Here is a 13,515-nt window from a genome sequence, read left to right as displayed (position 1 = left end):
GTTGGAGCAGCATTTTCAGGTTGTGCAATAGGCCACTGGTCGGAGGGGCTGTTACTGACCTGGGACCCAGGAGGGGTGCTCGGCTGACGGCAGACGAGGCATACCACCTGCAAAAGCAAGCCAGATTGTGCTGCCACCCATCCCCGCAGCATCGCTGCGCAGCACCCGCGGGGGAGTCGCTCTGAGCCAACAGGTTCAGTTGTGTTTTGAGCAGAAATAAGGTGTGTTTTCTTTCCACAAAGGTTGGTACATGGGGAGTTTTGTTCCAATGTGCCCAGAAAGAGAGGGCTTCGTGTCCTGGCTTTACCATGGGCACTTTTGGGGTTAGACTGCTGAACAGCTTTATTCTCACAGCACTGTCGGGATGCAGCCTGTGTTTTCATATAACCTCTCTCATGCCTGGGGTGAGAGTGCCTTGGGAACAGGCAGGTGCTACCCTATGTTACCGGTTTTAGTCGCTAGTACCAAAAGCAACCCACCAGGGCACGAGCCACGACACGAGCACGGGTACCAAAGCCTCCCCTGCAGCGTTGCTTTTGCACTGGGCCTCCCCCCATCCATCCAGTGGTACTCACTGTGGCACCGCGCCTATACGTTACCTTCCCGGCACGTCGGTCCCATGTACCCGTTCAGACAGAGGCACTGGCCGTTCTGAGCGTTGCAGTAGGAGTTGCTGGGGGCACACTGGCAGGCCAGGCTGCAGTCCGGGCCGTACCTGCTCAGCCGGCACTCTGGCGAGGGGGCAGAGAGGCGCTCAGGCTGCTGCGGGTCAGCCTGCTTCTGCGGCTGAGCAGAAACGCTCAGGCATTTCCCGCTGTGCAACAGGTAGAGCTTGTGGTGGAGGCTGAGTGCAAGATAAGGCAGAGAGCTTTTTGCCTCCCGCCCCTTCCCAGCCTGCTCTTGAGCTCTGGTGATACAGGACATCAGAGCATCCCGAGGCCAACAAGGTGTTCTGCATTTGATCCTCAGCCTTTTGACTCTGGCAATCTAAATACAAGGGCACTGGAGGCTGGGGGAGCAGTTGCATTCAGATCTGACTACAAATAGAGGCTGGAGAAGTGACTACCGCTGTTCAGATGCCCTCTTGCTCTTTGAGGGGGGACACAAAAAAAGAAAGGCCCCTTCCACAAGAATTCAGCTCCAACAAGAAGGGTTCTGCACCCATTTTAGGACTGGGCTTCTAGCCTACTGTCAGTGCCCCTCTTGCACGGTCCCCTTTCTCACCATCCCAAGCTGTGGCTCAACTCACCTGAATCGCACCTGAGGCCAGTTTTCCCCGGGGGACACAGGCAGCGCCCCGTGGCTGGGTCGCAGGGCGCATTGCCGTCGCAGTCGCAGAGCTGCTGGCATCCCTCGCCGTACGTTCCTTCCTTGCAGCCTGTTTCGAGAGGTGAGTTACGGCACACGCGCTACGAGCCTGCGCCTCGGGATCCCGCCTGTTTCCAGGGAAGCAGGAGGAGGACGGGGGTACCTGTCTGGCAGCGCTCGCCGCGGAGCCCAGCAGGACACTGGCAGCGGCCGGTGGCTGGGTCACAGCCTGTGCCGTGCTCGCAGTCGCAGCGCTCCCGGCAGCCCGCTCCATGGAAGCCCTGGGGACAACCTGGGATGGAGCCGGGTGGAGAGCGCGTTAAAGCAGGGGTGGGTTGAACGCAGGCTCAGCTGTAGACGGCCTCTGCAGCAAAGCCTCCATCAGCCCACCAGAGAGAAGCAGCGAGCCTTTCTTTCGGAGACGTGCCCAAATGCATGCAGTTGTCCGTGGCCTGGGCAGTGTCCCGCAGCGAGCCTCGGTTGCGGAGCACAGCATTTCGTCTCCGGAGCGTTTGCTCAGCTACCCAACACTAAGCTGCACAGCAGCCATTTGCAGCCCAGCTGCCTTGGAATGACATGCCCTCATGCGGAGCATATAAATTACCTTCTCTGTGGCTACTTCTGCTACCTGGAAGGGTTTTCTGTGAACACCAGTAAGAAAGGAAGAGCCCATCGGTGTGCACAGCCATGTGTGCGACTGCAGTGGGTCACACTTTTGTCCTATGGTCCTGCTCTCTGGATGAGGTTTAGAAAACACCCCCCCACCCTCTTGCAAAGGCACGAGGGTTTTTCCGCTGCCACAACTCACTGTGTTCACACAGGGGCCCGTAGTGGCCTGCGGGGCAGCGGCAGGTTCCCGTCCCCGGGTCGCAGGTGGCGTTGTGCCGGCAGGCGCAGCGGAGCTGGCAGTTGGCTCCGTACCTTCCCGGTGGGCATTCTGCAGGGAAGATGCAGCGACTGAGCACCTCAGCGGCCAGAGAGCCGGCCCCGGCCCCGCTCCTGCACTTCACAGGGCCATGACATGATAAAGCAAAACAGGCACAGACGGGGATAACAGAAACTGGACACAATATGCGTCACACCGAGCGAGTTCCACAGTTACCGGGCCAGTGCAGGACAACGCATCCAAGTCAGGTTTACCTAATTCGCAGGATTTCCCCATCCACCCGAGCGCACATGAGCAGGAGCCGTTGGCTGCATCACACAGCCCCCCGTTGCGGCAGGAGCAGGTCTGCTGGCAGCCCACCCCGTACCGGTGCGTCTCGCAGCCTGCGGGACAAGAGGAGGTGGCAGTGGGCACACGGACCGCAGCGCGGCTCAGGCAGGAGCGCCCAAGCGCAGGCAGAGGTCTCACGGCAAGGAAATCGCTTCCCGCTCAGGACCTTTTCCAACCCCCTGCCTGAAGCACCTGCTTGTCCTGATGCACGACCCTGCAGCTAATATTTACCTTGCTCACAGGTGGGACCAGTTCTCCCTGGTGGGCACACGCAGTCACCGGTGACGGGGTGACAGGTAGCACCGTCCCCGCAGGAGCACACCTGCGCGCAGTCTGTGCCGTAGCGACCAGCAGGACATCCTGGCGGGAGGGAGACCCTGAGCTGCCTTGGTCACGCCAAAGCACAGCTGGCTACGTTTGTAGGCTAGAAAGGAAGGACTTTGCATGTGAGCAAAGCTATGGGGCGCACGGGGAGGCAGGAGGAGTTTGCAGCCCTGTCGCTAGCGCACAGCGCGGCTGGCAGACCAGGAAAAGAGCTTTCAGGTTTCCTGCTGCTGGGGAAGCGAAGCATTTTTAGCAGAGACAGCAATACAGTGATGGCATGCTGCAAAGGCTGATGTGTCAGGCCTTTCCTGAGAGTGGAGAAATCATTTTGTCTTAAAACAAATGGAGCAAGAAAATTTTCCTGTGGTTAAGCCAGGCAGCAAATGAGATCAGCTGCAACGGCATTCCCACAGCAAGGCTGGCACTACGACCGCTGTCCTCCCTCCGGACAGGAGCAGGGAGGGCACTGCTGACAGCACAGGTTGTAAAGTGAGACGAGGAGCTCTTTTTCCGCTGATGAGGCAGTGCAGGAGTCAGTCACTGTAACTCTTCTCCCGCAGGGTCAGCATCCCGGCTGCGTGCAGGACTGGCACCTACCACCGTTCACCTCCTGCTGAGGAGACTCCTGCGAGCGCCCGCGTGCCCCCGGCTGACCCGGGCACTCACCGATGCTGCAGTCAGCGCCGATGTAGCCGGCCGGGCAGCGGCACGTCCCTGTGGCAACGTCACACAGGCCCCCGTTCTTGCACTTGCATGGCCTTTCGCAGTTATGGCCGTACCACCCAGGGGAGCACTCTGAAGAGAGAAAATAGAAACAATGGTCTCGGTGCCTAAAGAGATGAGAACAAGGTCCAAACTCCCTGGGAAAAAAATCCACCGCATGGATTCATACAGCCATTTCATCAGAGAGGAAGCCGACGTCTCTGCTGGAAGTGGGTTTGTGCCAGGCTGCCACGGCCGATGCGTTTCTGAGCTGCTCCAAAGCACTTAGAGTCAACCAGCTACAGCAACGTGCCAAGGGTGTGCAAGACACATCCGTGCATCCCTTGGCATGAGCTGCTTGTGTCAGCTGTGGCCCACACATCACGGACAACACAAGCTCCTGCAAGCCATGCTCAGGTGCCTCTGCCCTCCTGGCGGCACGCGCTGAAGTGCAGGAAGGCGACAGCGGCTCCGAGGTACCGGCAGGAGCCAAAGAAAACCAGAGAAGGCACTTTTAAGTAATCTCATGGAAACAAGCAGCAATGCCAAGGAGCTTTGGAGTGCTCAGAACCTCTCTGATGAAGATATAGCTGGTAAATATCCCACAATTCAAAAGAAAAATGGCAAAAACCCAGCCTGAGTGCACATGAGAATGAAGCTTTGTTTACATGCACTCGCAAGTTACTCAGCAAGAGACACCACAGAGGTCAGAGCCTCTCGTTTGTGTGCAGGGGCCAGCCTGGACAAGGGAACAAGAAAACACTTGCCTGGACAGACTCAGCTCCCGCGCTGTAAGAGCTGGGCAACGGTTAAAAACAGAACAAAACAGACCTTGGCCAAGCCAATGAAGACAAAGGTGACCAACGTCGAGAAACCAGGCAAGACAGCTTGTCAGAACCAGTGTTGAAGCCACTCCGGGAGCTGGCGGCTCCCCGAGCTGCGGCTTCTCCGGCGGCTGGCCCAGCGCTGTCCCCGGCACCGGGGGGTGACGGCTCTGCCCCGACACCACCGGCGCTCCTGGCGCCGGCACCTTGCTTTCAGGACAAAGCACAGCCTTGGGCAGCAACCTGCAAAGGTCCGTGACGGAGAAGAGGAACGAAGCGCGGACTCACCCAGCTGGCAGGTGGGCCCGTGGAAGCCGGGGGCGCAGACGCACGCCCCGGTGACCGGGTGGCACTCCTGGGTGGCTCCGGCACACTGGCAGATCTGACCACAGCCCTCACCAAAGGTCCCTGGCAGGCAGGCTGTCAGTAGAGAGGGCACCAAGGCAACTCAGATCCGCCTAGCAGGAGTTATCCCATCCCTCTGTGCAAGACTTTTTTTCCCCTTTTTATTTTAAGCCAGGATTTAGGAAGCCTTTTACGACAGTGAAAGTTCTCTGCCACTCAAAAAGCAAAGGGAGCCACACACAAATGGTTCCTTGACTCCAGGAAAGACTTGGATTGAAAAGAAAGCTGAGTACTTATAGGCATTAGATGCCTTTAGCAATGCTAGCCCTACCTACCCTCATATTCCTGCAGGCTTCTATCCCCACACACAGAGACATCACAAATACACCCCTTGTCCCCTGGGTAAGGAATGTGCTCACATGCCTCTGTCTCTTCCAGACTTGCTCATACCCACAGGAGCTCATTTTAATACTGATTTATTGCTAATCCTCTGGATAAATACATAGCTCTGATTTCCCTCTTGGCTCCCTGTGCCTTGCTAACATTCTGCGGGCATGCACCCAGCTGCCAAAATATGAATTGCTCCTTGGCACAGCTGTTGGGGTGGTTTTTTTTCTTGTTTTTCTTTTTTTTTCCCCTCTACTTTATGTAGCAATTGCTTGACCCGTCATGTTCCCAGAGCCTGTCAGAAGAACTGTAAGAGGATCACTCCCTTCTTCGTACATTTTTCACATCCAGAGCCTGTAAAGCCCGGCGGGCAGCCGCACCGGCCGGTGATGTGATCACAAGGCACCCCCAGGGGACAGGCGCAGCGGCTGGCACAGTCCTTCCCGAACGAACCCGGCAGGCAGGCTGTGGGAAGACAAGCACGGAGATGTAAGTCTCCTGACTGGATTTCAAGTTATTGTTAATGCCTGAAAGGCTTTAGAGACCAAGGGCCAGCTCCTGCCCTCGGCGCCCAGCTGCTGCGCGCGGTGCTTAGCCGGGGCCCTGCCGTAGCAGCCAGCTAGACAGCGCTCTTTGCAGCAACCCGAATGCCTCTTTCAGGACAGGCTGCCAGCGCCTCAAAACCCTTTGCCACGATTTGTAGCTCTTGTTAAAATCCAGTTTCTCGCCTTCCCAGCCTTTGGAAGGAGCCTCGGTCTCCCCCGAGCCGGGGATGTGCCCAGCGGCGGCTGGACGCCGTGCTGCCCAGGGGATGCTGGCTCACCTTTCTCACAGCGCCGGCCCCTCCAGCCGCGGGGGCAGTCGCAAGCGCCAGTAACGTGATGGCACGACACGTTGTACCCACAGTCGCAGTGCTCTTCACAGCGCGCCCCGAACAGCCCCTCTGGACAAGCTTCAGAGATGCAAACATGGGAAAGACAATGTTACACAAAAAGAGGGTGACGTGGATCTTTTCTCGCTGCAGCTTCTGTAGGCACAACCTTCACTTTATTTATGTCCGTTTCATTCATAGAATCACAGGATCATAGAATCGTTAAGGTTGGGAAAGACCCTTAAGATCATCGAGTCCAACCACTAACCTGTCACTGCCAAGCCCACCACTAAACCATGTCCTCAAGCACCACGTCTACCCTTCTTTTAAATACCTCCAGTGATGGAGACTCAACCACCCCCCTGGGCAGCCTGTGCCAATGTTTGACAGCCCTTTCGGTGAAGAAGTTTTTCCTAATGTCCAACCTAAACCTCCCCTGGTGCAGCTTGAGGCCGTTTCCTCTCATCCTATTGCTTGTTACTTGGGAGCAGAGACCAGCCCCCCCCTCACTCCAGCCCCTCTCAGGCAGCTGCAGAGAGCGAGAAGGGCTCCCCTCAGCCTCCCCTTCTCCAGGCTAAACCCCCCCAGCTCCCCCAGCCGCCCCCCAGCACACTTGTGCTCCAGACCCTGCCCCAGCCCCGCTGCCCTTCTCTGGACACGCTCCAGCCCCTCAAGGTCCTTCCTGCCAAGCCAGACGGGTGCTGTGACAAGACCGGTGACATCTGCCAGCCTGCAAAGGTGTCACCACTCTGGCAAGCGGTGGGGCTGGGGCTACCGGCCCCGCTTGCCTCTGGGTCGGCGGTGATGGGCAGCAGCATCCGCCAGCGCGGGGACGGCCATGCCCCGCTCGCCGCAGGGCAGGCACGGCGTGGGACCCGGCTGAGCGCACGCCCGCCGCCCCGGTGTGCAGGCGCGCGAGTGCCTCAGCGTCACCGCTCAGCCCTGCGCAGGGTACACGAGCGTGACATGTACCGCCGGCGGGCGCCTAATTCAGCGTGAATGGCGCTCTCTAACTGCACCACGTTTTCCGAAGTGTTATTCCTGGCACTGTTTAATGAGAGTTGGGTATATTTTAATCACAGAAGCAATTGTTTAGTTTTGCTGCTTCTTCTGTTGTCATGGAAGTACCTGGTTTCTAATGCAGCTGCAAAACAAAATGTGTGCGGTACCAGAATTATGCAGACGTTAGCACTGCGGGCACAAAATCTGTGAACCTAATTTTCGCTTCTGCCTCATGAATGAATGCAAAAAAAACCCCTCAGTAAATCCCTGTACAATCGTCCAAACAGGTTGCTTGTCCACGCAAGGGCCAAGTCTGTACACGCAGCTGTGGAAGGCAAGGGGAGGATTCTAGCTTTTCTCTTTTTTTTAAATAATAATTTCTGCATTTGCAGATGGGTTTTCAAAATTAATTTATATTGAAAGAAATTATAAATGTGAACCTGGAGGCGAGCTCAGTGCAAGCAACTGCAGGCAGGGTGAGGCAGGAAGAGTCCCCGGGCTACGATGGCCAGAACCACAGGGGCACCTCGAAGCCAAAAACCTCCGAACACCCGTCCCTTGCCACGTCCACCACAGCAGCGCACCGCTGCCTCGTGGCGGGGGACCTCGCTGCCAGCGGGCGTGGGCGTGAGGTTTTGGAAGCCTGTGCCATGTCGCTGGGAGGGGATGATGTGCCTGAGGCTGTGGCAGAATCCCGCAGCTCACCCTCGGCCGGCGAGGTGAGCGCTAGGTTCAGCTCTAGGTTCAGCGCTAGGTTCAGCGCTAGGTTCAGCTCTAGGTTCAGCTCTGTGGCCAAGGCTCAGCTGCCGGCCGAGCTGTTTACAGCTACCATAAACGGAGACGTTCCCAGGCAGGAAAGCGGAGATCGCTCTGATGTGCCGGCTGGCACAGACAGCTGCAGCGGGCACTGCCCTTGTGCTGACAAGTAATGGCATTGGCCTAAAACGTGCCTTTTACACCATAATATAAGGCATATGCCAGGCTGAGGTGTCATGACCCTTAAAAGGGAAGAAGCTGATGGATCTCTTCGTGGTGTGCTGATAGCTGATGAAGTCCCTGTTGCTGCTCTTAGTAAGGCCAATAACCTTTTCAGCACTGCCTCATAGCAAAGGGATTGCCAGGGTATGTGTTACGTTTAAAGATACAGTGTACGCAGGTGCCTGCTGAATGGCAGATGTAATTATTTGCTGGGGCTCAGTACTGAAGCCCAGCATTTAGGGTCAGAGTAACAGAGGAAAGTGTAGAAGAAAACAAAAAATGGAAAGGAGATGATCTTTCGTTACTTTTAAAATAAACAGGACAGAGAAAGATCTTTATCTGACAGCCTGGTTTCACTGTGCAAGGTGTGGGGGAAGATTGCTGCCCTGCCTTGCAACCCTGCTTGGAGTCTGCGGCTTTGCCCTGGCGCCTGGGGGCCTGTGCCTTCGGGGACCCCCTCCCTCTCCCGGTGGCACTGTCACAGGCTGCTGCGCAGCCTCCCTGTGTGCCATGGCTTTTAGGAGAGCCCTCAAAGGAAAGCAGAAAGCAGAGCAGTGGGCAAAACCAGGGCACACAGCCGGACTCACGGCACCCGCCAACTCTCTCTGCAGTGCCGAAATCCAAATTTTACGTCTTTGCTTAGAACCCCCTTGGCCCCCCAGAACCGCCTTGCGCAGCACCAGGGCAGTGATGCGGTACCCACGGCCAGGACCCCCGCGCCCCACTTACGGCTCTCGCACTTCTCGCCCATCCAACCAGGCTGGCAGACGCAGTGGCCCTTCTGGCGGTCGCAGAGCCCCCCGTGCCGGCACTCGCAGCGCTGCCGGCAGTCTGCCCCGTGCCGTCCCTGCGCGCACTCTGCGGGGAGGCACACGGTGAAACGCCGCCCTGGCACCCACCTCCCCGACCGCGACCCTCGGCTCGCGGCCGCGCCCCGCCAGCGCCGTGCACATCACCCCCAGCCTTCAGAGGAAACACGAGCCCGAAGCGGAGCAAGCTCGTGGCAGAGCCCGTTCCGCAGCGCTGCCGACGCACCGTTACTCACCCAGCTCGCAGGCCAGCCCCGTCCACCCCACGGGGCAAGCACAGAGCCCTGTGGCGGGGTCACACGTGCCACCGTTTTGGCAAAGGCAGCGCTGGCGGCAGCTTCTCCCGTAGAAACCCACCGGGCACGCTGCGGGAAAACCAGGCCAAACATCCCGGTCAGAAAACAGCTCCGAAGGATCTGGTAGCCTGCCAGAGCGATAGGTGGATGGCCTGATATAAACCCAAGCCATTATTGCTTGCACTAAGAGGCAGGGAAAGGAGCCCTGAGGCTACTTCGCTGGCCACATAAAGACATGTGGTATTTTAATCTGCTCAGGTAAGAGGCAGTGATGACCCAGGGCACTGGGTGCCTGATCTCTTTAGAGCCTTCTTAGCTCTGGCACTGGCAAATACACAAAAGAAAAAAGGTGGGGTGAGTTCAGCATCCAGAAGACATTCAGTTGTCAGCCAGCGCCTTTGGTCCTGGGCTGCGGAACAGCCTCTTCTCCTAGACCCGGGTCGTGCCAGTGCTTGGCAGGGAAAAGAAGCCGTTTAAGCTTTAAGTTCTCATGTGCAGGGTTGCACTGAGCTGTGCCTAAAGGCGTCGCTGACTTGGTGTCTGAATGCTCAGTGCAGTGGCCGGTCAAGCTGTTACTCAACGTGCTACTAGGAAACTGCAAGTCAGTGCAATTTCTGGTGCTCTTGGGGAAGGCAACCTCTTGGCTTCGCTGTGAATGAATCAGGAAGTGCTGCACAGCTAATTATCATCTTAGCTGCAATCTGGCCTTGCTGTCTTACTGACTTGGCTTTTTGTAGTTGCTACTCCATCGAAAACTCCGACCCACCCTGAGAAATGGCATTTTTAACGCATCCTGCCAGAGGAAGCCCGCAGTCTGCGTTGGGAAGCGACGATAAGGTGCGTTACCTTGCTGGCACGTGGGTCCCGTCCACCCGGCTGCACAGAGACATCGGCCACTGATGTGGTTGCAGGTAGCATTATTGAAGCAGTTGCATGTCTGGCTGCAGTTCTCGCCGTACCTGTTCTCCTGGCACGCTTTGTGGGAGCAGAAGCAGGCATGACTGTTAGGCAGCAGGTTTGAATTGCATCAGCCAGAATCCGAAATGCACTCGTCTGGGAGAGGAACCAACGCTGGTGCGTGGCTGCTTTGGACCATTGTTTAAGTTGGTTTTTATGGTGCCATGGGGAAATAACAGCTGTGTGCTACAGGTGGCTGATATCCAAACGCAGACACTGTTGTTATCATCAGCGTTACATCATTTTATCTGTTTGGAAACTGTTTTGCTGAATGCCCAAGCCCTCATACATTCAACAACAACATGCTCAGCCAAAGCACCCCCCCAGTCCCTGCCTGAAACCAAATACTTCTCTGTCAGCATTAACTTCCACGCAGAGAAAAATCACACGTGGGGAACAGACACCTGAACCAGAGGGTTCCGGCGTGCCCTGCGGAGGGCTGCTCCTGCCTCGCTCCATCCCATCCCCAGGCACGGAGGGTGCGCACCAGGCTGCAGCAACACCTACCCTGGCCGCAGCGGGGGCCGTCCCAGCCCGGGGGGCAGCGGCACTGGCCTGTTGTATGGTCACAGCGGGCGCCGTTCAGGCAGTTGCAGGCTTCCCGGCACTCCAGCCCATAAAACCCATCAGGACAGGCTGCAGAAAACAAAAGATAAATCCCCACAAAAATGCCTATGCAGAAAGATGCCTCTCAGTGGCCTTTTTTTGCCGCTATAATGCTGCGCTGGGGTGACAGCCACCTGTGAATGGCTCTCCCCCCAGCAGGGCAGCAGAATATTGGATGCCTGTCCATTACAGATGCTCAAGGTACAGGACAAAGCTGTAGCGCGTCAGAAGAGCAACGGCACTAGGTTTCTGTCTGCCAAGCAACCGAGCAGGCTGGTGCGGGAGCCAGAGCCCCGCACGCAGGGACCCCGTGGAGATGCCGCTCCAAGACCCTGCGTGCAATGTGTGTGCACGTGTGGGCGACCGAGGCCGCTGTGCGCTTACTCCTTGTTTATATGTTGTTAGTCTTTTTCTCCTAGACTTTTTCCCTTCAGAATTAAAACCAGAGACTTAGTGACTTGCGGACACGCGGTTTCCCCATCGCTATCCCGAGGGATTCTCTTTGCTGTAATGGGATAGCGAAGCCAGACAAGGAGTGCAGACCCCGCTGCCATGGAGGCCGCGGTCCGTGGGAGCCACTGACGGCGCTGGGTCCCCAGGCAGAGGGACTCACCGTGCTCACAGAAGGTTCCTCGCCAGCCCGGGCTGCAAGTACAGGCGCCGCTGACGTGGTCACAGGCAGCCCCGTTGTCGCACTGACACTGGTGCCGGCAGCTCTGCCCAAACCACCCCTCCGGGCACTCTAGCAAGCAGAAGCAAATGAGACTGAGGAGCCTGTCCTTCCCCGGCATCCCCAGGAAGCTTTGCTAAGGCAGGAGCTCAGGCGCTGAATGGCAATAACAGCATCTGGCAGCTGCTTTTTTATAATGATGAGTGGGCTGCACCTACCCCTTACAGATGTGAACCCAGATCACCCAACCACCCTCAGGACAGGACTGGGCTGGCAACGTCACAGACAGGGCACGGGGATTGAACTTCTGTGACTGAACCAAGGAGCAGTGATGGAGAAATCAGCACCACGGCTTCCTTTATGGGGAGAAGGCAGGAGCCTCCTGGTCTGCCTGTCCGACGCCTTTCCCCCGGAAAACAAATCTACAGCGCGTGGCTGGGATTCGAGGCGAGCAGGGCGGCCCGCTGGCAGCACTCACTCCTTTCGCAGCGGCTGCCCGTGTAGCCAGCTTCGCAGACGCACTGCCCTGTCTCCGCGCTGCAGCTCCCATCGCTGTTGCTGCAGTTGCAGGCGTGAGCACAGTCGGGGCCCCAGCGACCTGCATCGCAGGCTGAAACACAGGAGGGAACGGACCCTTAATGGCACGGGCACCACTTGCTCAGCTTCTCCGGTGAGCAAAGGCATGGGCACAGCGCTGCCTCCTCCTCCTCAAGGTGTTATTTCCTTTGATTACAACTGCTCACTTGGACAGAAGGACAAATGTGGCTGTCGGTGCTCAGAAAACCCAGGGGGACAGCGAGAGCGGGTGCTGCGTTAGCACATATTTGAGGTGAATTCATTCTGCAAGGAAGCCTGCTACAGAAAGGCAAGCGGCACCCGGCGGCACTCGCAGGACAGAGCAGAGAAACCTAAAGGAGTTCAGAGACAGATTTTTTTCCAGCAGAGGCACAGCACGAAGATGACAATGATGCAAACGACAGCGTAGCTTTGCACGGGTCAGTGTCTTCTAGGAGCAACGGATCATAAACAGCAGGTACAATACCTCTCTGGCAGTTATACCCCGTCCAGCCAGGTGCGCAGCTGCACGTCCCCGTCACAGGATGGCAATGTCCAGCGTTCCCACAGCTGCAGCTCAGCTGGCAGTCTGGGCCAAACCAGCCGGGTGGACACACTGCCAATGCAGACACGTGCTAAGTGCAAACGGCTGCCGTAACACCGCAGCAAGGGCTTTCCTCCTGGCAGACCCGATGGGTACCGCAGCGGGCTTCTGCAGCGCTGCCGCCAGCACCGACGCTCCTTGTGCAAGTGTGGGTGCTCAGCTCTGGGCCGAACGAGCCGAGGGCCTTAGGGTTTTACATCTCTTTCTGCTGATGCAGAAGTTACCACTGTGACGATAGGACTAGAGGGACTTCGAGGGAGCCTGTGCCCCCAAGTGTGAGGCATACACGGTGCTAAGCCCTGCTCTGCTGAGCGTGGTGGTGCCTGGTCGATAGCTGGCTGCTCTGCTCACTACAGCAGGCACTCCGGGTCAACCAAAATAACCCTCATTCCAGCTGGAAACAGGCATTCAGGCGTGGGGGACCCAAGAGCAGACAGCACTCACCGTCCTGGCAGCGACGGCCGGTGTAACCGGGTGGACACAGGCAGGCTCCGGTGGCGGGATCGCAGCTGGCGTTGTTCGCACACTCAGGACAGATCTCCTGGCAGCCCAGGCCCCAGCGACCGTCAGGGCAAGCTGGAGCGTGGGCAGAGAGAGCACACACAGGCATCGGGATCACAGCCGAGGCGTAAGAGGGAAACGACTATTTTCTGGTGCATGGCAATGGGTCCCCTGTCTTGGTCACGCCCGTGCTTCATGCAAAACATGGACTTTGGTTTGGCACTACATGGCTGCTAGCAAGGACAACGCTGCTTTGTTTGTTTTATAAACAGCGTGTGAGCCTTCCCTAAGTCCTATTCTGCTCTCACGCCAGTTTTCATGTCAATTTTGGATTTGCATCTGCTTGTGGGGGGGTTCACCAGCTTCTTGCTAGGAAATGGTGCTGCTGGCAAAGGGTCTTCGCAGCTGCTGTCACACGGCTGGACAGCACATTAGTCAGCACTCCCAGCTCTGCTTTTAGTTGTGAAGGAGAAGCAAAAGGCTAAGAACTGATAAAACTGGGGCAAAATCATAGAATCATAGAATGGTTTAGGTTGGGAGGGACCGTTAGAGTCCATCTA

At 57.2% G+C, this 13,515-nt stretch overlaps 1 protein-coding gene across 8 annotated transcripts in view; it reads right to left on the bottom strand.

Annotated features, from left to right (window-relative positions):
* MEGF6 (multiple EGF like domains 6) overlaps positions 1 to 13,515 on the bottom strand; it is a 109,341-nt gene that overhangs the window by 2,509 nt on the left and 93,317 nt on the right. For 7 of the 8 annotated variants that reach the window (XM_064470505.1, XM_064470508.1, XM_064470507.1 and 4 more), the window contains 19 exons: positions 12,899 to 13,030; positions 12,338 to 12,466; positions 11,774 to 11,905; positions 11,239 to 11,367; positions 10,527 to 10,655; positions 9,909 to 10,037; positions 9,003 to 9,131; positions 8,687 to 8,815; positions 5,930 to 6,058; positions 5,443 to 5,571; positions 4,663 to 4,794; positions 3,515 to 3,643; positions 2,756 to 2,884; positions 2,449 to 2,577; positions 2,117 to 2,245; positions 1,472 to 1,600; positions 1,250 to 1,378; positions 600 to 731; positions 60 to 107 (listed from right to left, as the gene is read on the bottom strand). In XM_064470505.1, coding sequence (XP_064326575.1) covers positions 60 to 107; positions 600 to 731; positions 1,250 to 1,378; positions 1,472 to 1,600; positions 2,117 to 2,245; positions 2,449 to 2,577; positions 2,756 to 2,884; positions 3,515 to 3,643; positions 4,663 to 4,794; positions 5,443 to 5,571; positions 5,930 to 6,058; positions 8,687 to 8,815; positions 9,003 to 9,131; positions 9,909 to 10,037; positions 10,527 to 10,655; positions 11,239 to 11,367; positions 11,774 to 11,905; positions 12,338 to 12,466; positions 12,899 to 13,030 — 2,382 coding nt within the window. The remainder of the gene's footprint in view (positions 1 to 59; positions 108 to 599; positions 732 to 1,249; positions 1,379 to 1,471; positions 1,601 to 2,116; positions 2,246 to 2,448; positions 2,578 to 2,755; positions 2,885 to 3,514; positions 3,644 to 4,662; positions 4,795 to 5,442; positions 5,572 to 5,929; positions 6,059 to 8,686; positions 8,816 to 9,002; positions 9,132 to 9,908; positions 10,038 to 10,526; positions 10,656 to 11,238; positions 11,368 to 11,773; positions 11,906 to 12,337; positions 12,467 to 12,898; positions 13,031 to 13,515) is intronic. The other variant, XM_064470506.1, reaches the window with a different exon arrangement.

This window comes from Phalacrocorax carbo, chromosome 20 (genome assembly GCF_963921805.1).
Source record: "Phalacrocorax carbo chromosome 20, bPhaCar2.1, whole genome shotgun sequence".
In the NCBI taxonomy this organism is placed as follows: Eukaryota; Metazoa; Chordata; class Aves; order Suliformes; family Phalacrocoracidae; genus Phalacrocorax; species Phalacrocorax carbo.
Note: the sequence above shows the minus strand (reverse complement) of the source record. Positions and strands in the feature narration are given on the sequence as shown.